The 23095-nt window shown below is 44.7% G+C and overlaps 1 protein-coding gene across 1 annotated transcript; it reads left to right on the plus strand.

Moving 5' to 3' along the window:
- Window positions 1–11466: 11466 nt before the first annotated feature.
- Window positions 11467–18678, plus strand: LOC147122000 (prostaglandin G/H synthase 2-like). Its single transcript, XM_085982617.1, has 10 exons — window positions 11467–11590; window positions 12141–12257; window positions 12370–12513; window positions 13023–13166; window positions 14045–14226; window positions 14421–14504; window positions 14647–14893; window positions 15115–15401; window positions 15747–15894; window positions 16748–18678. Exons 1-10 carry the CDS (start codon window positions 11509–11511, stop codon window positions 17164–17166), a joined length of 1854 nt encoding a protein of 617 aa, XP_085838743.1. The 5' UTR covers window positions 11467–11508; the 3' UTR covers window positions 17167–18678.
- The last annotated feature ends 4417 nt before the right edge of the window (window positions 18679–23095 follow it).

The raw sequence follows: 23095 nt of genomic DNA on the forward strand, positions 1-23095 counted from the left end.
CACTCACTCACTCTCACACACACACTCACTCTCACACACACTCACTCTCACACACACTCACTCACTCTCACACACACTCACTCTCACACACACTCACTCACTCACTTTCACACTCACTCACTCTCTCACACACATACTCACTCACACACACACTCACTCTCACACACACACACACACGCACTCACTCACTCACACACACGCACTCACTCACTCACACACACACACTCCCTCACACACACACTCACCCTCACACACACTCACTCTCACACTCACTCTCACACTCTCACTCACTCATTCACACACACACACTCACTCACTCACACACTCACTCACTCTCAAACACACACTCACTCACTCTCACACACACACTCACTCACTCTCACACACACTCACTCACACTCACACACGCACACTCACTCACTCTCACACACACACACACACTTACTCACACACACACACTCACTCTCACACTTACTGACTCGCACACACACTCACACACACACTCACTCTCACACACACACTCACTCACTCTCACACACACTCACACCCACACTCACTCTCACACACACACTCACTCACTGTCACACACACACTCACTCATTCTCACACTCACTCACTCACTCTCACACTCACTCACTGACTCTCACACACACTCACTCTCAGACACACACTCACTCACTCTCACACACACTCACTCACACTTACACACTCACTCTCACACTCACTCACTGGCTCTCACACACACTCGCCCACTCTCACACACACACACTCACTCACACACTCACTCATTCTCTCACACTCACTCACTGACTCTCACACACACTCACTCTCAGACACACACTCACTCACTCTCACACACACTCACTCATACTTACACACTCACTCTCACACTCACTCACTGGCTCTCACACACACTCACCCACTCTCACACACACACACTCACTCACACACACACTCACTCATTCTCTCACACCCACACTCACTCTCACACACACACTCACTCACTGTCACACACACACTCACTCATTCTCACACTCACTCACTCACTCTCACACTCACTCACTGACTCTCACACACACTCACCCACTCTCACACACACACACTCACTCACACACACACTCACTCATTCTCTCACACTCACTCACTGACTCTCACACACACTCACTCTCAGACTCACACTCACTCACTCACACACACACTCACTCACACTTACACACTCACTCTCACACTCACTCACTGGCTCTCACACACACTCACACACTCTCACACACACACACTCACTCACACACACATTCACTCATTCTCTCACACTCACTCACTGACTCTCACACAGACTCACTCTCAGACACACACTCACTCACTCTCACACACACTCACTCACACTTACACACTCACTCTCACACTCACTCACTGGCTCTCACACACACTCACCCACTCTCACACACACTCACTCACTCTCACACACTTACCCTCACACGCACACTCACTCACTCTCACACAGACACTCACTCACTCTCACACACACACACTCACTCACTCACACACACGCACTCACTCACTCTCTCACACACACTCACTCACTCTCACACACTCTCACACACTCACCCGCACACACACATTCACTCACTCTCTCACACACTCGCTCACTCACTCACACACACACTCACCCTCACACACACACACACTCACTCTCACACACACTCACTCTCACACACACTCACTCACTCACTCTCACTCACTCACTGACACACACACTCACTCACTCTCACACACACACTCACTCACACTCACACACACTCACTCTCACACACACACTCACTCACTCTCACACACACACTCACTCTCACACACACTCACTCTCACACACACTCACTCACTCTCACACACACTCACTCACTCACACACACTCACTCACTCTCACACACACACTCACTCACACTCACACACACTCACTCTCACACACACTCACTCACTCTCACACACACACTCACTCACTCTCACACACACACTCACTCTCACACACACTCACTCTCACACACACTCTCACTCTCATACACACTCACTCACTTTCACACCCACACTCACTCACTCACACACACATTCATTCACTCTCACACAAACACTCACTCTCTCACACACACACACTCACTCACTTTCACACACTCACACTCACTCTCACACACACACTCACTTACTCTCACACTCACTCACTCACTGACTCGCACACACACTCATACATACACTCACTCACTCTCACAAACACACACACTCACTGACTCGCATACACACTCATACATACACTCACTCACTCTCTCACACACACACTCACTCACGCTCACACACACTCACTCTCATACACACACTCACTCACTCACACACATGCACTCACCCTCATACTCACACACTCACTCACTCTCACACACACACTCACTCACTCTCACACACACACTCACTCAATCACACACACACACACTGACTCACTCTCACACTCACTCACTCACTGACTCGCACACACACTAATACATCCATTCACTCACTCTCACACACACTCACTCACTCACAGACTCAATCACACACACACTCACTCTCACACACTCACTCTCACACACTCACTCACTCACTCACTCATTGACACACACCTCACTCTCTCTCACACACTCACTCACACACACGCTCACTCCTACACACTCACTCTCACACACTCACTCACTCACTCATTGGCACACACTCACTCACACACACACTCACTCACTCTCACACACTCACTCACTCTCACTCTCACTCACTGACTCGCACACACACTCATAAATGCACTCACTCACTCTCACACACACTCACTCACACTCACACCCACACTCACTCTCACACACACACTCACTCACTGTCACACACACACTCACTCATTCTCACACTCACTCACTGACTCTCTCACACACTCACTCTCAGACGCACACTCACTCACTCTCACACACACTCACTCACACTCACACTCACTCTCACACACTCACTCTCACACACACACTCACTCTCACACACACTCACTCACTCACTTTCACACTCACTCACTCTCTCACACACACACTCACTCACACACACACTCACTCTCACACACACACACACACGCACTCACTCACTCACACACACACACTCCCTCTCACACACACACTCACCCTCACACACACTCACTCTCACACTCACACTCACTCACTCACTCATTCACACACACACACTCACTCACTCACACACACTCACTCACTCTCAAACACACACTCACTCACTCTCACACACACACTCACTCACTCTCACACACACTCACTCACACTCACACACACACACTCACTCACTCTCACACACACACACACTTACTCACACATACACACTCACTCTCACTCACTGACTCGCACACACACTCACACACACACTCACTCTCACACACACACTCACTCACTCTCACACACACTCACACCCACACTCACTCTCACACACACACTCACTCACTGTCACACACACACTCACTCATTCTCACACTCACTCACTCACTCTCACACTCACTCACTGACTCTCACACACACTCACTCTCAGACACACACTCACTCACTCTCACACACACTCACTCACACTTACACACTCACTCTCACACTCACTCACTGGCTCTCACACACACTCACCCACTCTCACACACACACACTCACTCACACACTCACTCATTCTCTCACACTCACTCACTGACTCTCACACACACTCACTCTCAGACACACACTCACTCACTCTCACACACACTCACTCACACTTACACACTCACTCTCACACTCACTCACTGGCTCTCACACACACTCACCCACTCTCACACACACACACTCACTCACACACACACTCACTCATTCTCTCACACCCACACTCACTCTCACACACACACTCACTCACTGTCACACACACACTCACTCATTCTCACACTCACTCACTCACTCTCACTCACTGTCTCTCACACACACTCACCCACTCTCACACACACACACTCACTCACACACACATTCACTCATTCTCTCACACTCACTCACTGACTCTCACACAGACTCACTCTCAGACACACACTCACTCACTCTCACACACACTCACTCACACTTACACACTCACTCTCACACTCACTCACTGGCTCTCACACACACTCACCCACTCTCACACACACACACTCACTCACACACACACTCATTCATTCTCTCACACACACTCACTCACTCTCACACACTTACCCTCACACACACACTCACTCACTCTCACACAGACACTCACTCACTCTCACACACACACACTCACTCACTCACACACACGCACTCACTCACTCTCTCACACACACTCACTCACTCTCACACACTCACCCGCACACACACACTCACTCACTCTCTCACACACACTCACTCACTCACTCACACACACACTCACCCTCACACACACACACTCACTCTCACACACACTCACTCTCACACACACTCACTCACTCACTCTCACTCACTCACTGACACACACACTCACTCACTCTCACACACACACTCACTCACACTCACACACACTCACTCTCACACACACACTCACTCACTCTCACACACACACTCACTCTCACACACACTCACTCTCACACACACTCACTCACTCTCACACACACTCACTCACTCTCACACACACTCACTCACTCTCACACACACACTCACTCACACTCGCACACACTCACTCTCTCACACACACTCACTCACTCTCACACACACACTCACTCACTCTCACACACACACTCACTCTCACACACACTCACTCTCACACACACTCTCACTCTCATACACACTCACTCACTTTCACACACACACTCTCTCACACACACACTCATTGACTCTCACACACACTCTCACACACACACTCACTCTCACACTCACTCACTCTCACACACACACTCACTCACTCTCACACACACACTCACTCTCACACACACTCACTCTCACACACACTCACTCACTCTCACACACACTCACTCACTTTCACACACACACACTCTCACACACACTCACTCTCACACACTCACTCTCACACACTCACACTCACACACACACACTCACTCTCACACACACACACACACACACACACTCACACACACACTCACTCTCACACACTCACTCTCACACACACACACACTCACTCTCACACACTCACTCTCACACACACACACACTCACTCTCACACACTCACTCTCACACATTCACTCTCACACATTCACTCACACACACACACACTCACTCTCACACACACACACACTCACTCTCACACACACACTCACTCTTACACACTCACTCACTGACTCTCACACTCATACACACACACTCACGGTAAAATGATTATGGATTATTAATAAATCCAATAGGAAATTCAGAAGAAACTTCTTTACCCAGAGAGTGGTAAAAATGTGGAACTCACTTACCACAAGGCGTAGTTGAGGCGAATAGCATAGATGCTTTTAAGGGGAAGGTAGATAAGCACACGAGGGAGAAAGGAGTAGAAGGATATATTGATACTGTTAGATGAAGTAGGGAGGGAGGAGGCTCGTGTGGAGCATGAACACCTGCATAGACCAGTTGGGCCGAAATGGCCTGTTTCTGTGCAGCAGACTCGATGTAACTCGATGTAACACTGTTGAAATGACAGTTTTTCGGTTGTGTGTGTGTGTGTTTCACTGCCTTGTGCGGCTTGTGAAATGACAAGAGTTGGACTGTGTGATACACAAAGCTCGTTTCATTTTTACCCATTTATTCAATTTCCCTGGACATAAGAACATAAGACGTAGGAGCCGGAGTAGGTCAGTTGGCCCCTCGAGCCTGCTCCACCATTCAATAAAATCATGGCTGATCTGATCTTGCTCTCAACTCCACTTCCCTGCTCGCTCCCTAAAACTCTGGACTTCCTTACCATTCGAAAACCTGTCTATCTCCACCGTAAATATATTAAATGACACAGCCTCCACAGCTCTCTGGGGAAGAGAATTCCAAAGATTCACGACCCTCTGAAAGAAGAAATTCCTCCTCATTTCCGTTTTAAATGGGTGCCCCCTTGTTCTGAAACTATGCCCCGTGGTTCTAGATTCCCCCACGAGGGGCAACATCCTCTCTGCATCTATCCTGTCAAGTCCCTTCAGAATCTTATGGGGGGAAAATTCGGTATCGCCCCGTTTGGGGCGCCATTATTGGCCGTGCGCAAAGTTTAGCGCCTGGCGCTAATTATCGCCTCCGACAGCAAACTTGGCTTTTATCGCCCCTGGAGGTGATTGGAGCGCTAAATCAGGCGCTTCACACCTGTCTTAAGGCACAAAGGCCAAGGAGCGAGGCGCTAACTCACAGCGCTGGTGAAGCTCATGTGAAGTCAGTCAGCAATGGAACACAGACACACTGGCGCTGGCCAATTCTTAAAGGGGAGTTCTGACGAATGGTCATCGACCTGAAATGTTAACTCTGTTTCTCTCTTCACAGATGCTGCTTGACCTGCTGAGTTTCTCCAGCATTTTCTGGTTTTATCTTAAAGGGGAGGGTTGTTCTTGCTCTCCATCCACATCCTGCTCATTGCAGCCTTGAGTCTCGGCCTGGAGAGACCTGTACATCAAATCTGCTGGAAAGAACAATGGAGAGACCCAGGGAAAGAGCTCAGAGTGCAGCCCCCACAGTCTCTTCTAAATAGATACAATGAAGGGCAAATCAAAATGAACCTGCAAAGTGCTGCTCAGTATGCAAAACTCCTTCACACAGCGTTGAATCTCTCCAGAAGTCTCTCTCTCTCTCTCTCTCTCTCTCTCTCTCAGAATGCGTGGTGCACAAATGTCAACAACAAAAAAAGGCAGGAAGCGGTCGCCTTTAAATAGCGCTCCCCCAGTCCCTTTCTGACTGCAAAATGCTCCCCTCAACATGTCATTGATAGCGGCAGGCGGTAAGGCAGGGGGCGCCACTCAATATCCAGTCCGGAGCGCTACTGGGGCATTGCGCACTCGACTGATGTCACGATCTGCCGGCGCAAGAGATCGTGGCGGCAGTGTTTAGCGCCGCCGCAAAATGTCTATTTAATTTCACGAACGGCGAAAACATCGCCGCGTCCGGGCACTAGTTACTTTGTACCCCATTAGTGCCCTTTTAAGGCGCTAATGGGAGGCGCAAAAAACTGAATTTTACCCCCTATATGTTTCAATAAGATCCCCCCTCATTCTTCTAAACTCCAATGAGTATAGGCCCAACCTTCTCAACCTTTCTTCATAAGACAACCCCTTCATCTCTGGAATCAACCTCGTGAACCTTCTCTGAGCTGCCTCCAATGCAAGTATATCCTTCCTTAAATAAGGAGACCAAAACTGTACGCAGTACTCCAGGTGTGGTCTCACCAATGCCCTGTACAGTTGTAACAGGACTTCCCTATTTTTATACTCCATTCCCTTTGCAATAAAGGCCAACATTCCATTTGCCTTCCTAATTACTTGCTGTACCTGCATGTTAACTTTTTGTGATTCATGTACAAGGACCCCCAGATCCCTCTGTACCTCAGCATTTTGTAATCTCTCCCCATTTAAATAATAATTTGCTTTTTTATTTTTCCTACCAAAGTGGATAATCTCGCATTTTCTCACATTAAACTCCATCTGCCAGATTTTTGCCCACTCACTTAGCCTATCTATATCCCTTTGGAGATTCTTTGTGTCCTCCACACAATTTGCTTTCCCACCTATCTTTGTATCATCAGCAAATTTGGCTACATTACACTCGGTCCCTTCATCCAAGTCATTAATATTGATTGTAAATAGTTGAGGCCCCAGCACTGATCCCTGCGGCACCTCACTCGTTACAGTTTGCCAACCTGAAAATGACCCATTTATCCCGACTCTCTGTTTTCTGTTATTTAGCCAATCCTCTATCCATGCTAATATATTACCCCCAACTCCATGAGCTCTTATCTTGTGCAGTAGCCTTTTATGTGGCACCTTATCGAATGCCTTCTGGAAATCCAAATACATCTGCTGGTTCCCCTTTATCCACCCTGCTCGTTACATCCTCAAAGAACTCCAGCAAATTTGTCAAACATGATTTCCCTTTCATAAAACCATGCTGACTCTGCTTGACTATATTATGATTTTCTAAATGTCCTGCTACCACATCCTTAATGATGGACTCCAGCATTTTCCCAATGACAGATGTTAGGCTAACTGGTCGATAGTTGCCTGCTTTCTGTCTCCCTCCTTTCTTACATTTGTGGTTTTCCAGTCCTTGTTACCGGATCGCACAGATCTGGAAGTTGAAGTTAGTTAGCCACGAACTTTGTAAAAACACAAGCTACTCTTCTGAAGTCACTTGTGCCAGCCTCGCCCCTCCACACAGACACATACACAACAGGAGTTACAGTGGGGATTATATAAAGGGTGACAATGTGTGTGTAGCACCCAATGTCAATATAATCCTCACACACCGCAACTGGCTCAGTTCCTTGTCCCACAAGGCGAGTGTGATTATTTGATTTGAATTTGAAGTTCAGGTTTGAAACTGAGTGCTGGTTTTCCCGGTTACTCTCACTTGCACTTCGGATGGTTGCAGTGGATCTAAGGCTGTGCCAGACTGGCCCTTTCCCACCGGGTCACGCCGCTCACGTAGACAGTCACACCCCTAACACGTAGCGATCGGTCGGTTCCGGCCGGGCGCAACAGGCATATTTTCCATTTTTTTTAAAGAATTTGCGTAAGAACAAACTGGGATTGGAGCCAGGAAACGATGGTTCAGCGCGTCTGCTGAAAGGCTGGAATGTGGATGGGATCCGCAGGCGCTTCACACTCACATAGACAATCTGTTTATAATACAATTGTGCTAAAAAGTCAGGGCAAACGCAGCGCCTCCAGACAAACAACAGGCAATTCTAGGCACGGGAATTGCTGGAAATACACAGCAGATTCATAGACATCTGAGAAATGAAGGATGACTCTCTCGGGTTATCGACCCGTGGGTCAGACCCGGATTTCTAAACACCGGAGATTCCCCTGCCTATTTTTTTCCCAGATTCTAACCGACCTGCTGTGTATTTCCTGCATTAAAAAAATTCACTTCCGACTACCAGCATTTGCAGTTCCTTAAACTTCCATTGTTACTTGCAGACACTTTCCCCAGGACAAATACAACTGGCACTTTGGGAAGGGCACTTGTGATAATCCTTAGCACTGTGCACAGACAGAATAGTGGCACATCTGAAGGGCATGTGTAGCAGTGAGTGAGTTAATATAGCCACCACAACCTTCAAATCAGCCAAAAGGTGAATGTGAAGTACTTGTGTATCTCTGACCCTTTCAGAGACCCCCAACTCCACAAACCACACACACACTCAGATTCAAATATCTGCAGCTATACAGGCGGAGAAGTTTATAATACTGAAGGAGGCCCATCATGTTTGTGCTGGCTCTTTACCACAGCAAACTAAAAGTAATCCTGCTGCCCTGCTTTCTCCCCATAGGCCTGTACTTTCCTCTACTTCAAGTCACAACAGTAATACTGAAATTCAAGGGTTATTTTTGCTACCCCTTACATATTTTTCTACTTTAAACTTTTTTGCTGTTGCTGTATATAAATTGGCTGCCAGATTTGCTTACATGACCAACAGCAACTACAGTTGAAAGTAGATCTAAGAGCTATGATAAACCGCTGTATACATGCAAATCTATTTTTTACCGAAAGAATAAAGTTGTAAAGTCCTAAAAGAGACAGTTGGGGTGTGATGAAGGATTGCGTTGCTTTTAAATTTTACTCAAAGTCTTCTATTAAAAAAATGGAGATTGACACTGTTAGGAGGAGTAAACCTCCAGCGTGGTATTTATCACTGGGGCGGTTCGTGCGAGCAATGTGATTTGCAATGGAGTCAGTATGCCCGTATATGTTTATAAACAGAAAGATAAACATTTCCTAACAGCTCCACAGAAACCATATTTTCATTGTGTAAACATGTCAGTTTAAGGAGACCCAATAATAGCAGTTTTACAGCATAAAACACACAATCCAGGTTCTTTCAAAAAGAAATACAGACCTTTCTTTTGCATGAGGGCATCAAGGAGGGATGAAAAAAATAATTAATTAGTTGTTGAGAAATTCACAAGTACGAACCTTTATGAATTTCCAAAGTGGTACAAGTTACATTCCAAACCAGAAACTGTACAATGTTTTCCCAGGCATTGGAATTGACATTCAGCTGTCATTTTCAAAGTGTCCCATTATTTAATTTGGAGCTTATGACCTACTTTGTTGTTTCCAAATCATCTCATGTTCCATTATTATCTCATCACTCACACTTTCTCATGTCCAGCCAGACATTATCATTTGCTCTTTGCCAGTGTTCTGAGTCTTCGAGATTAACCTCAACTTTAGTTCTCTGAGACAAAAAGAAAAAAAAGCCCAAATTCTAATGCTGACTACAAGTTATTTAACTTGATGCAAAAATGTAAACACTCACACACGAATAATGGCCACCCGAGAAAGGTATCGGTGTTTCCCAGTGAGAGTGTCAACATCTTCAGCAGACCGAAGAAGGGGAGCTATTGGAGGAATAAAATAAAGGTAACAGCAGTGGTTCTGGAGCAGTGGTGGAGGAATATTCTATCCTGCTTGATGTCACCCAGTATTTCTTTTGAGTAAATGGTAAAAATAAGTAATAGAAACATATAAGTTAGCATCTGAAATGGTTACCAATTTCCACCCACTTGTTGTTAGTCTTGTTAACCTGTGACAATGCAGTGGCATAGTGTATTATACACCTTGGTGCCATGGCAGTCAGAATCACAGTGCTGCTGATTAGGTGGTCCCAGTTGTGCTGCAGTGAGAAGGGCAATGGGCTGGCTTTATTAATAGAGCAATAGAGTATAAAAGCAAGGAAGTTATGCTGAAACTTTATAAAACACTGGTTCGGCCTCAGCTGGAGTAGTGTGTTCAATTCTGGGCACCACACTTTAGGAAAGGTGCGAAGGCCTTAGAGAGGGTGCAGAGGAAATTTGTTAGAATGGTGCCAGGGATGAGGGACTTCAGTTATGTGTGGAGATTGAGAAGCTGGGATTATTCTCCTTAGAGCAATGAAGGTTAAGAGGAGAGTTGATGGAGGTGTTCAAAATCATGAACAGTTTTGATAGCGTAAATAAGGAGAGATTTAAGGTGATTGGTAAAAGAACCAGAGGAGACATGAATAAACACGTTTTTTACACACCAAAGTTGTTGTGATCTGGAATGCTCTACCTGAAAGGTTGGTGGAAGCAGATTCAATAGTAACTTTGAAAAGGGAATTGGAGAAATACTTGAAAGTAATTTTTTTACAGGGCTATGTGGATCGAGGGGGTGGGATTAATTGGCTATCTCTGCCAATTTCGTTCGTTTCCGGCATGTGTATGACTCATCGCTGAAGAAAGAGCAGAGGGTTTAAAAGCCAGAGGGAAGCGCTAGGGAGCAGAATCAGAACAGGCTCCGAATTAAGTTCACGATGTTTGGAGAACTCGGCGCACTAAACAGGCGGGGAATGCTGTTGTTGCTCCTCGCCGGGATACTCCCTCTCAACCAAGCAGGTAAGGGAAAGCTGGCGAGCTCGGCCTGGTTCCAGAGGATGCTTCATCCTCGGGTTGGGATTAGGCTGCAGTGTGAATTGGCGAATTGTGGGATGTTGTGTCGCGGTCTTTATGCGGATTGTAGAGAAGGAATGAGGTCGGTGTCCTCTCGGGGGGACGGTTTGGTTTGGTTTCGCCGCACGATGTTGCGCCGATGCGTAGAAATAAATAAAACAGGTAAAAAGATACGTGCGGAAATATTGGCGGGCAAACTATTTCTCTCCATAGTTATTATTCAACTTTCTGATCATTGGGAGACTGTGATCTGAACAAGAATTGGGTCTAAATGAAATACAACCACATTGGTAATTGTCTTCAACTTAAATGATTCAATATAAGTAAAATCAATTGCTATGACTGTTTTTGCTGTGCTGTATTTTAATTTTAAATCGAGGTTAGGCGAGTCTGCAGTCCGAGCGCTGAAATTATGTAGTTTGTACTGAACACAAAACCTGTTGAGAACAGGCTGTAAGATGATCCGTGAGCCTGAACTTCTGTGTTTCCCTTGCAGCCAACCCTTGCTGCTCAAACCCCTGCCAGAACCGCGGGATCTGCACCACTGTCGGCTTCGAGGGCTATGACTGCGACTGCACTCGGACTGGCTTTTACGGAGAAAACTGCACCACACGTAAGTCGTGCGGTTGACGAACAAGCTTTCACTGTACACTGTTACTGTGCACATTTCCGTTAACCGTAACACTGATCTCAATAAATTTAACAACTGCTTTCTTCTCAAACAGCCGAGTTCTGGACCTGGGTGAAACTGAGCCTGAAACCCACCCCGAACACAGTGCACACTATCCTGACCCACTATCCTGGGGTTTGGAGCTTAATTAACCAGATCCCTTTCTTAAGGGACAGGATCATGCGTTACGTCTTAACGTGTAAGTAAGATGGACCAAGTTCAGGACTTTTATTTGTGATACTCGAAATCATTCTAAACACAAATGGCATTATTAAATGTAGAGATTAAATGTAAATGGGATCGTAAAAGGCTGAGGGGTGACTTAATAGAGGTCTTTAAAATTATGAAAGATTTTGATAGAGTGGATAGAGAGAGAATGTTTCCACTTGTGGGGAAGAGCATAACTAGAGGCCATCACTATAAGAGAGTCACCAAGAAATCAAATAGGGAATTCAGAAGAAACTTCTTTACCCAAAGAGTGGTGAGAATGTGGAACTCGCTACCACAGGGAGTGGTTGAAGCAACTAGTATCGATGTATTTAAGGGGCCGTTAGATAAGCTTAATCTTCAGATAGCGGTTCACTAAAGAGTGAATTATTAATTTCATTTTATTTAAGGACCTCATACATATTGTTTCTAATTGTGATTTTTAGATGGTTTGAAGCATGTGGTTCCTGAATATGAATACAATTTTTCCCCCCAAAACAGCCAGATCTCATTTGATTGACAGTCCCCCGACCTACAATTCAAAGTACAACTACAAGAGTTGGGAGGCATACTCCAATATCTCCTACTACACCAGAACTCTTCCTGCAACTCCTGAAGACTGCCCAACGCCAATGGGAGTAGTTGGTGAGTTAATAATACAAGAAAACTCTACTGTTCCAGCACCCTCTCCTACTGTAGGGGCCGTATGGACTACTCCTGCTCTTAGTTCTTATGTTCTACCAGAGCCTTGGTAGAAAATAAACAACAGGGCTGATATTGAAGGAGAAAGTTAAAAGCAAAGAATGTTTCTTATATTTCCCGTTAATGTAATTAACTGTGTTGGAGCACTGAAACAGACTTTCTCACTCTAAGGAAACCATGCTTCCACCAAGATGGTTGTTTAGGGGAGGAGGAAGTCTTAAATTTGAGTTGAGGGGGCAAAGAATCCCAGTGAGGATGGAATCTGGGAGTAAATAGATGATGGAAATGCTTGGTTGAGTGGTGCTCAGATGTAATCCACATTCCCGCCTTGCTTTCCAGAAACTTTGCCAGCTGTTTTTGGGTGAAGGGGGTAGTGGGGAGAGAAGAGAGAAAGATTGTATCCATATTTTCTAGAATGTGGGGACAAAATGCCTCTAGTATTGTGAAATTGCACGTATTGTGAAATTGCACACCACCAGCCCATGGTATTTCATCTATTGAAATGAATGGATAGAATAAATGTGTGATATGTGCTTTTAGCTTGCATGGGGTGCGCAGAAGCAGAATTTTTACCCCCTCTGTTGTTTACTTTTGAATTAATGCCAATTGTGGGTGGAAAATATTTTCCAGGGTGGTGCTGTCTCCATCCATATTTCTTCTATTTGGCAGTAATGTTATTCCTCCTACAGACATTCCTTAAAAGGTTTGTTATTCAAACACAATCCATATTACTGCTTGGGGTTGGGAAGGTATGTTACCCCTTTAATACAACAAGCTAACTTTGTAAAGATATACATATATATATTTCTCTTCTTTTACAGGAAAGAAAACACTGCCCGATCCCAAGTATTTAGCAGAAACGTTCCTCATGAGGAAGACATTTGTACCCGATCCTCAAAGGACCAATATGATGTTTGCCTTCTTTGCTCAGCATTTCACCCACCAGTTTTTTAAGACTGACCAGAGTCGAGGCCCTGCATTCACTATGGGATTGGGACATGGCGTAAGTACAAATCATATAACTGTTCTCAGCTGGTTTTCAACAATGCTTCAATGAGAATGGATGTAAATTAAAATAATCCATCTTTGTACTTGTTTATTATAAATTGATGGTTCATGTTAAATATTTACAGTTCTAAAATTAATTATTTCTAAAATCACAGTGTACTTATGTTTTATATTCTTTACATTATACAGGTTGACCTGAGCCATGTTTATGGAGAAACTCTGGACCGACAGCACAAACTGAGACTATTTACAGATGGAAAACTTAAGCATCAGGTAGGCTTTAAGCTGAATTTATCACATATTGTAATAGTATAGCAATATTTGCATGTCCAATGTCCAAGTATCTTTGATTTTTTTTGCAGTATTTGGATACAGCCTAAGTGAAATCTGAACTAATGCACAAAATTTCTTGCAGATGCACAATGGAGGAGTCTATCCTCCCACTGTCAAGGATGCACCTGTAGCGATGACTTACCCTCCTCATGTCCCAGAACACTTGCAGCTTGCTGTGGGACAGGAATTCTTTGGTCTGGTTCCAGGGTTGATGATGTATGCCACGATCTGGCTGCGGGAACACAACCGAGTCTGTGATGTGTTGAAAGTGGAGCACCCTGACTGGGACGATGAACAGCTTTTCCAGACTACCAGACTTATATTGATAGGTGAGTGGATCCAGCATATCCAACTGTCTTCTAAAATAGCTCCTGGCCTTTTGGATCGACGCATACTAAGATCACCAATACAAAGTACTGGGGTGTAATAGAAAGGAAAGCATATTCATAGAACTGTACAATTTTTGAAGTTTAATTTGAATTAAATAAAGTTTTTTGGCAAAATATCTTTGTTTTTAAATAAATCCTCAAACTATTATTGATACTAACAGGGGAGACCATCAAAATTGTAATTGAAGATTATGTGCAACATCTGAGTGGTTATCACTTCAAGCTGAAATTTGACCCAGAGCTGCTCTTCAATCAGCAATTCCAGTACAGTAACCGGATTGCATCCGAGTTCAACACCCTCTACCACTGGCACCCCCTGATGCCAGATTCCTTCAACATCCAGGACAAAGAGTACAGCTACCGCGAATTCCTCTTCAATAACTCAGTGTTGCTGGAGCACGGCATCTCCAACATGGTGGCCTCGTTCTCTAGGCAGACTGCTGGCAGGGTAAGAATCAGCTAATGTTCAGTCGGTGTCGTCATGGTGCAATAGCCAGGAAGTAATTTCTGCTGCAACACTGGAGGGGATTTCAACACTTGAACTGCTGGTGCCAAATGAACACACTTCATGTCATTAAAATTATATTGCAATTAATACTGGCTTTGTTTCACCTGCCAATTCGCCAAAATCAGTAACCATAGAAACTTTACTAAATGCACCATTGATTAAAAAGGAATAGTATTTTCCAGAACATTCATAAACAAAATGAAATCCATCACATCATTAAGCAGTGAAACTGTCGGACTCTTGACTTATGAGACTTTTAAGCTAATGATCCTGGTCTTTCTACAGGTTGCTGGGGGCAGAAATATGAATCCAGCATTGATTAAAGTGGCTATTAATACCATTGAGCACACTCGTCAAATGCGATACAAATCTCTGAATGAGTATAGGAAGCGCTTCTTACTGAAACCATATGAGTCTTTTGAAGAGCTCACAGGTAAGATCTTTATCTGTAAATTCTATTTAAATAGTATTTAATACAATTCAACACATTTAAGTGTAAATAAAAAGGCTAAGGGTCAATCAAACTCTGAAATCTGGGGCCCAATCTAGCTCAGACTAAGGTTGAAAGCTTCCCCTCTGATGCCTTAAAGGTTCCTCTATGCAGTGCTATTGAGCAGTCTTAACCCAGTTCCAAACAAACATTTTGTTATTGATTTGTGGCTATAATACAGCATTAACTAGCACTAAATTGGCAGTCTCTTTCAGGATGAATATTATAGGAAATGGAAATATCAAAGTGGTGCAGTAGGGCATGCTCCTGAAATTGGGAGTTAAGGTATATTGCTGGAATAGAGTAGATAGACCTTTACTCTGCTGCTAACATGTGCTATATCTGACCTGTGAGTGCTTGATGCTGACACTGAGGACAAAACCTGGAAACATTCAGTCCACGACTGACACCTCTCATCTTGATGAGCATGAAATAAAATTCAGATAAAAGTAAAGTATTAACTCTACTAGTGATTATTTTGTTGGTAAATGCACCACCTAATGCTTAATATTCACAAGTTTCCTCCTATAGTTTGTAGCTCGTCTGCTTAGGGAGTAGGATGTTCCATTTTTTTGGAGGGGCGGGGTGCATCACCGGGTTGGTAATATTCATTGGCCCCCACTTGTTGATCATGTTAAAGCTACAGCATTGCTCATCTGAGTTTGTGGAACCTAAAATATGATTATTTATGTTCGGTAAAGAACATATATAAATCGTTTCCATATTTGCATTAAAAAACTGTTTCTAAATTTATAGCATTTGTTGTACTTTATTACAATATCTTTTTTAATTACAGGAGAAAAAGAAATGGCAGCTGAGCTGCAAGAACTTTATGGGGATATCGATGCAATAGAGATGTATCCTGGTTTGATGATAGAAAAGCCAAGGCCCGGAGCCATATTTGGAGAGACAATGGTTGAGATGGGTGCCCCTTTCTCTTTGAAGGGTTTAATGGGAAACCCCATTTGCTCCCCAGAATATTGGAAACCTAGTACATTTGGTGGGAAAGTTGGCTTTGACATTGTGAACACTGCAACACTGAAAACGTTGGTCTGCAACAACGTGAAAGGACCATGCCCAATTGTTTCGTTCAGTGTTCCTGAATCTATACCCAGCAAACCAGGCTCTATCAGCCCCAAGTCTTCCAACTCGGGTCTGGACAGTGTTAATCCACAGGGGCATGCACTGTTGAAAGAGCAATCGACAGAACTTTAAAATGTGTTTTATAATTGGATAAATGCACTATTGCAAAGCCACCAGAGTGATGGCAGAGGTGCTACAATTGGTCTCAGTGCCTGGTTTAGGGAGGAGAAAAAAAGACAGGGTAACCAGCATCCATGAAAGAAATTAATGGTCACAGGAGAAGGAGAAAATTGGCAAACGATGATGATAGGTCATCATCATTATACAGACACATTCTCCCAGTAAACCACCATGCGGCCCATTAAGCCTGCTCTTTCCGTGGTCTGTGGAATAGGTGAATTAGAGTCCAGATAGGGTAAACTGTATACTTTTTCTTTGTTCTCAATATGTGGGCAACGATGGAATGGCTGAATTTATTGATCATTCCTGGTTGCCCTGAGAAGGTAATTGGGGTCACTTCAGAGGGCATTTTATTTAGAGTGTCCTGAGGAAATGTTCTATGTAAATACAACCCGATTCGAAAAGGCAGAATAGCACATTGCCTGATAACTAGAAAGTGACCCTTGCTCAAAGTGCACACGTGTGGATATCTGGTGAGGATGGGATCAGCTTTGGCCATGATGGCCTTCCCATAGTCACATAGCTCACGAACATTCATCGTCTAGACCCACACATGGGGCCTGTGGAAACGTGCATGGGTCACCAGCTTCAAGAAAGAGTGGGTGGAAATGCTAATCTAATTATCTCTAAATGGCCTCAACAACTTTCTGTATTTATTATTATTTATTTTAAACTTATTATTTATTGTCTAACATTTGTAATTTTTATCTGAACTATACTTATTTATTTATGGGAGAACAAATGCAGTTTTTATATAAAATATTTTTTGATACAAGGAACTAAGGCTCAGGAATTTTTGTTCTTGCCTTCTGAGGTTTATACTTAATTATTAAAGGGGCTGGAATTTGCACAATGAAAATTCCAAATCGGGCATGTTCCCAACACACTGGTTGCCACAGAAAGGCAAAATTGTGGCATTCTCCAACTAGTGTGGTAGAGTTTATATTTTGTAAGAAAATCCCTTTAAATAGTACATCGACTTTTGAACTTGATCAATTTATTGAATGTATGTATGATCTATGTGCCTACAAAAGGCTGTAAGAGATAAGTACATCATTGTATGCAAAAGTTTTGCTGCTCTGCAAAGCTGTGACTAGCAAGCACATCATGGCACCACCCAGCAGCATGATCTCTCTTGTGTATACAAGGATTCACTTCTAGAAGCAGCAACAGTAAAATGGATCCCCAATGAAAGAAACAAATGTTAGCAATAAGATATGAAATTGTTCAGACCTTGAAGCCTGGGAATGATGCACTGTTAACCTTTGCCAGCTCACTTGGCTGATTGCAAGCTACTGTAATTAAGCATTACTGTATGTTTTAGAATACTTACAACCCTTACAAAACGTTCTTTCTGTAAAAAAAATCCTGTTGACAGGCTGCACTTTATAAGTATCTATTTCCTTCTGTACTTTTGGAACAAGACATGCTGAATGTCAAATTAATAAAGACCAATCAAAATAATGAGTCTCTGTCTCAGTCTGATTTAAAAGCAATTCGATGTTGCAGCAGCTCCATTGTGCTAGAGTTTGCTTGACTTTGCCCAGAAGCAGGGATGGAGCAGACTGGCTTATATTGAAGAATGGCACCAGCAGAGTTGAGCGGGGCTAGTTAAAATATTAATTGTCAAATGGAAGGCTGAATGCACAGCAAGTCAACTTTCCTAGCCTCACACTTCTACAGAAGAGGGGGTAGTGCCAGAGGACTGGTGGACAGCTAATGTTCCTATATACAAATACAAAGAACAAAACCTGGGGACCATAGACCAGTCAGCTTAACGTCAGTGATAGGAAAGGTACTGGAATCTTTACTAAAAGAATTGATAGAAGAACATCTAGAGACAGAACATATAATACAAAATAGTCAGCATGGATTCTGAAAGGCTAAGTCATGCTTAACTAACCTGATAGAATTCTTTGAAGAGGTAACAGAGTAACCAAGGGTAATGTAGTAGATGTCATATACTTGGATTTTCGAAAGGCCTTCAATAAGCTACCACATAGTAGGCTTGTAGAGGGTTTTGGTTTGGTGTTTTGTATCTGGCCAGTCAGACGTATCTGAGCTGCTCCAGCCCCGTGCGGTTCGAATCGCTTCCCCTTTGGTTCTGACCACCGGACTTATTTACAAATAGCGATATAGACAAACGAGACCAGTGGTTCAGTGCAAAGAAAACCAATGTTTATTAAAATAGAGAAACAATTACTATACAAAGAAAATCACTATGGATGCAACACAATTACACTTAACGGGGGAGGAGAAATGGACACATCGAGGGAAAATGACTAAAATGACACTTTAGCAATTCCCCTTAACTCCCATCCTTTACACCTATCCAGATTGTCTTGTAATGAGCCAGAAAGTTGATGCTCACCAGTCTAGGATGTTGAAATGCCTGCTCCGTGCCCCTGTTGCCTCTCGATGTTTTTAGGTTTTCACCGCCCCAGAGCAGATACCCCAGTAATTTAAACGTAACTGCGGGTGTCCTACTTCCCTGGACGGGCTCTTCGTCGACGATCCTCTCGCTGGGATGATGATACGGCAGGGCACTGGAGGCGAGGCGAGAGAGAGAGAGAGAGAGAAATGGCCTCCCGAGTGTTAGATCCGTGTTTCTGAGAGTATGATGTTTTTCAATAACCACACGGATGCTGTAACTTAACAATCAACAGGTATTTACTGGTGGAGGGTAGTCTCAAGACTGGGGGTACAGAGGCATGCGCAAGGCTTATATACAGGTGTGGTCACTGCCGGTTCTACAGTATACAGGAGCTGTAAAAGTAGTTCTGTCTTAAAGGTACATACACTACAATTCCTCCCCTTTTAGATTAGTAGTACCCCTAATATTCAAATAACAATTAACACTTTAACATGTACATTAAACAACAATAGTCCATTTATAGATTCAGTCTTTGGGGCGGCTTCCTGATCCTTTCGGGATAGTGCCTTTCCTGAGGTTCTTGTTCTTGGTGCGGAGGTGATTCTGGCCCCTTTTCATCGGGTAGTTCATCGGTTTCCACGGCTACTGGTTCTGAGGTAGATGCTACCGGTATGTCGGGTTCATCCCCAGGTACTCGAGTCATGGGGTTGACTCATTCCTGTGACGCTAAGATCTGATCGATGTGGCGTCTCACAATGTTCTCCCCGACATCCACTGTGTACATTAATGGCCCCTGCCTTGTGCATATCGTTCCGGGTTGCCATTTCTCTGTTCGGTAGTCATGGCCAAGACTGGTTGTCCTACATTAAAGCTTCTTGTCGGCTTCTCATTGAGGTGCTGGAATTGTTTATCCTCAACATTTCTTCGCACATTTGGTCTGAGCAAGTCCAGACGAGATCTCAACCTTCGGTTAAAGAACATCATGGCCGGAGTCTGGTTGGTAACTGCATGTGTCGCGTTTCGGTAGGCTAATAAGAAATTGCCCACCTTATGCTGTAGTGGAATTTCATCATCGCACATGGCCTTTATCGCCTTCTTAAATGTTTGTACGAACCTCTCAGCCAATCCATTTGTGGCTGGATGATACGGGGCGGATGTGTAATGCCTTACCACATTCGTTCTCATAAATTTTTGAAACTCTTCGGACACAAACTGTGGTCCATTATCAGAGCAAATCTGCTCTGGCAAGCCGTTTCTGGCAAATATGGTCCGTAGGACTGCAATCGTTTTCTCTGTAGTGGTTGAGGACATTTTTATCACCTCAGGCCACTTTGAATGAGCATCCACTGCTATTAACAACATTGAGTCCATGAATGGACCAGCGAAATCAATATGCACCCGTTGCCATGGAGAGGAGGGCCACTCCCATGGGTGTAGAGGGGCATGTGGTGGTGCATTTTGGACCTTCTGGCATCCTGAGCAGCTCTTGGTTAGGTCTTCGATTTGTTGATCGATTCCCGGCCACCACACATAAGCCCTAGCAAGGCTTTTCATTTTCACTCCCCCCAGATGACCTTCATGTAGCTCATTTAGCACTCTCTCCCTTAACTTGGGTGGAATCACCACTCTGGATCCACACATCACTGTCCCCTGGCATACTGACAGCTGTTCTCTTCTGGATGAGAATGCTGGCAACAATGAGTCGCCATGTGTTGGCCATCCCCTCACCGTCAAATCATATACCCGAGACAGCGTTGGATCATTGCGGGTCTCCTTCTCTATATCCGCGTTTGTTACTGGCAATCGTTCAATTATTGACGAATAAAATATCTCGATAGGGTCCACTGCCGGTGCTTCCTCCACAGTAGGCAGTGGCAGGCGTGATAGCCCATCAGCGTTTCCATGCTGTTTCGTGCCTTTATATTCTATTTCATATTGAGTCGCCCCTAGAAACAGGGACCATCTTTGTAACCGTTGTGCACTCATCACTGGAACGCCCTTCTTAGGATTAAAGATGGAGACAAGTCGTTGGTGGTCAGTCAGCAAGGTGAACTTCTGCCCATGCAGATAGTGGTTGAATTTTTTTACTCCCCATACTAGGCTGAGGGCCTCCCTGTCAATCTGGGCGTAGTTGCGCTCGGCTGAGGTTAGTGACCGAGACGCAAAGGCTACTGGCCTCTCCAACCCATCTGGGAATTTGTGCGACAGCACTGCTCCAATACCATAGGGTGATGCATCACATGCCAAACGAATTGGTAGCGCTGGGTTGAAATGGGCCAACACCTCTTTTGATGTGATCAATTCTTTACACTTCTGGAAAGCTCGTCTACGCTTGTCATCCCACTTCCATGGTACCCCTGTTTGCAGTAGGGTGTTCAGTGGGTGTAATACCGTGGACAAATTTGGTAAGAACTTGTGGTAGTAGTTTACCAGCCCGAGGAACGACCTCAGTTGTGACACATTTTCCGGTGCTGGAGCCTTGACTACTGCCTCAATCTTTTCAGGGGACTTATGTAACCCCTCTTCATCGATGACGTGGCCACAATACGAGATCTGTTTCTGGAAAAACTCGCACTTGTGGCGATTAGCTCGTAGCCCATACTCCTTTAATCTGGTGAGCACCTTCTCCAAGTTGGCGAGGTGATCACTGTCATTTTTGCCCGTGACCAGGATGTCATCCAACTAACACTGGGTCCCTGGAATCCCTTGCAGGACTTGATCCATTGCCCTTTGCCAAATAGCCGGAGCCGATGCTACCCCGAACACCAGCCGGTTGTATTAAACATAGAAACATAGAAGATAGGAGCAGGAGTAGGCCATTCGGCCCTTCGAGCCTGCTCCGCCATTCAACGAGATCATGGCTGATCATCCAAACCCTAGCACTCGATCCCTACACCGACAGCCATCCCACCCAAGCCCTATCCCCGTAACCCCACGTATTTAATCCCCCCTAACACTAAGGGCCAATTTTTATCATGGCCAATCAACCTAACCCGCACATCTTTGGACTGTGGGAGGAAACCGGAGCACCCGGAGGAAACCCACGCAAACACGCGGAGAATGTGCAAGCTCCACACAGACAGTCAGCCGAGGCCATATTTGAACCCGGGTCCCTGGCGCTGTGAGGCAACAGTGCTAACCACTATGCCACCATGCTGCCGTATTGATAGAGACCTTTATGAGTGTTAATCGTAAGGTATCGTTTCGAATCTTCTTCTACCTCCATTTGCAAGTACGCCTGGGCTAGATCAATTTTGGTGAAGCGTTTACCTCCAGATAGCGAGGCAAAAATATCCTCAATTCGTGGAAGCGGATATTGTACCGTGTGATGGACTGGGTTCACTGTCACCTTAAAATTCCCACAGATGCGGACCTTCTTTGGTTCCCCAGGCGTATTACTCAACGACCTCTTCATTACAGGAACAATGGGTGTAGCCCACTCGCTCCAGTCTACTTTGGACAGTACTCCTGAACGTTCCAACCCTTCCAGCTCTGCTTCGACAGCTG

Source organism: Somniosus microcephalus, chromosome 3 (assembly GCF_052327205.1).
Source record: "Somniosus microcephalus isolate GS21.2 chromosome 3, FLI_Smic_1.0, whole genome shotgun sequence".
Lineage (NCBI taxonomy): Eukaryota > Metazoa > Chordata > Chondrichthyes > Squaliformes > Somniosidae > Somniosus > Somniosus microcephalus.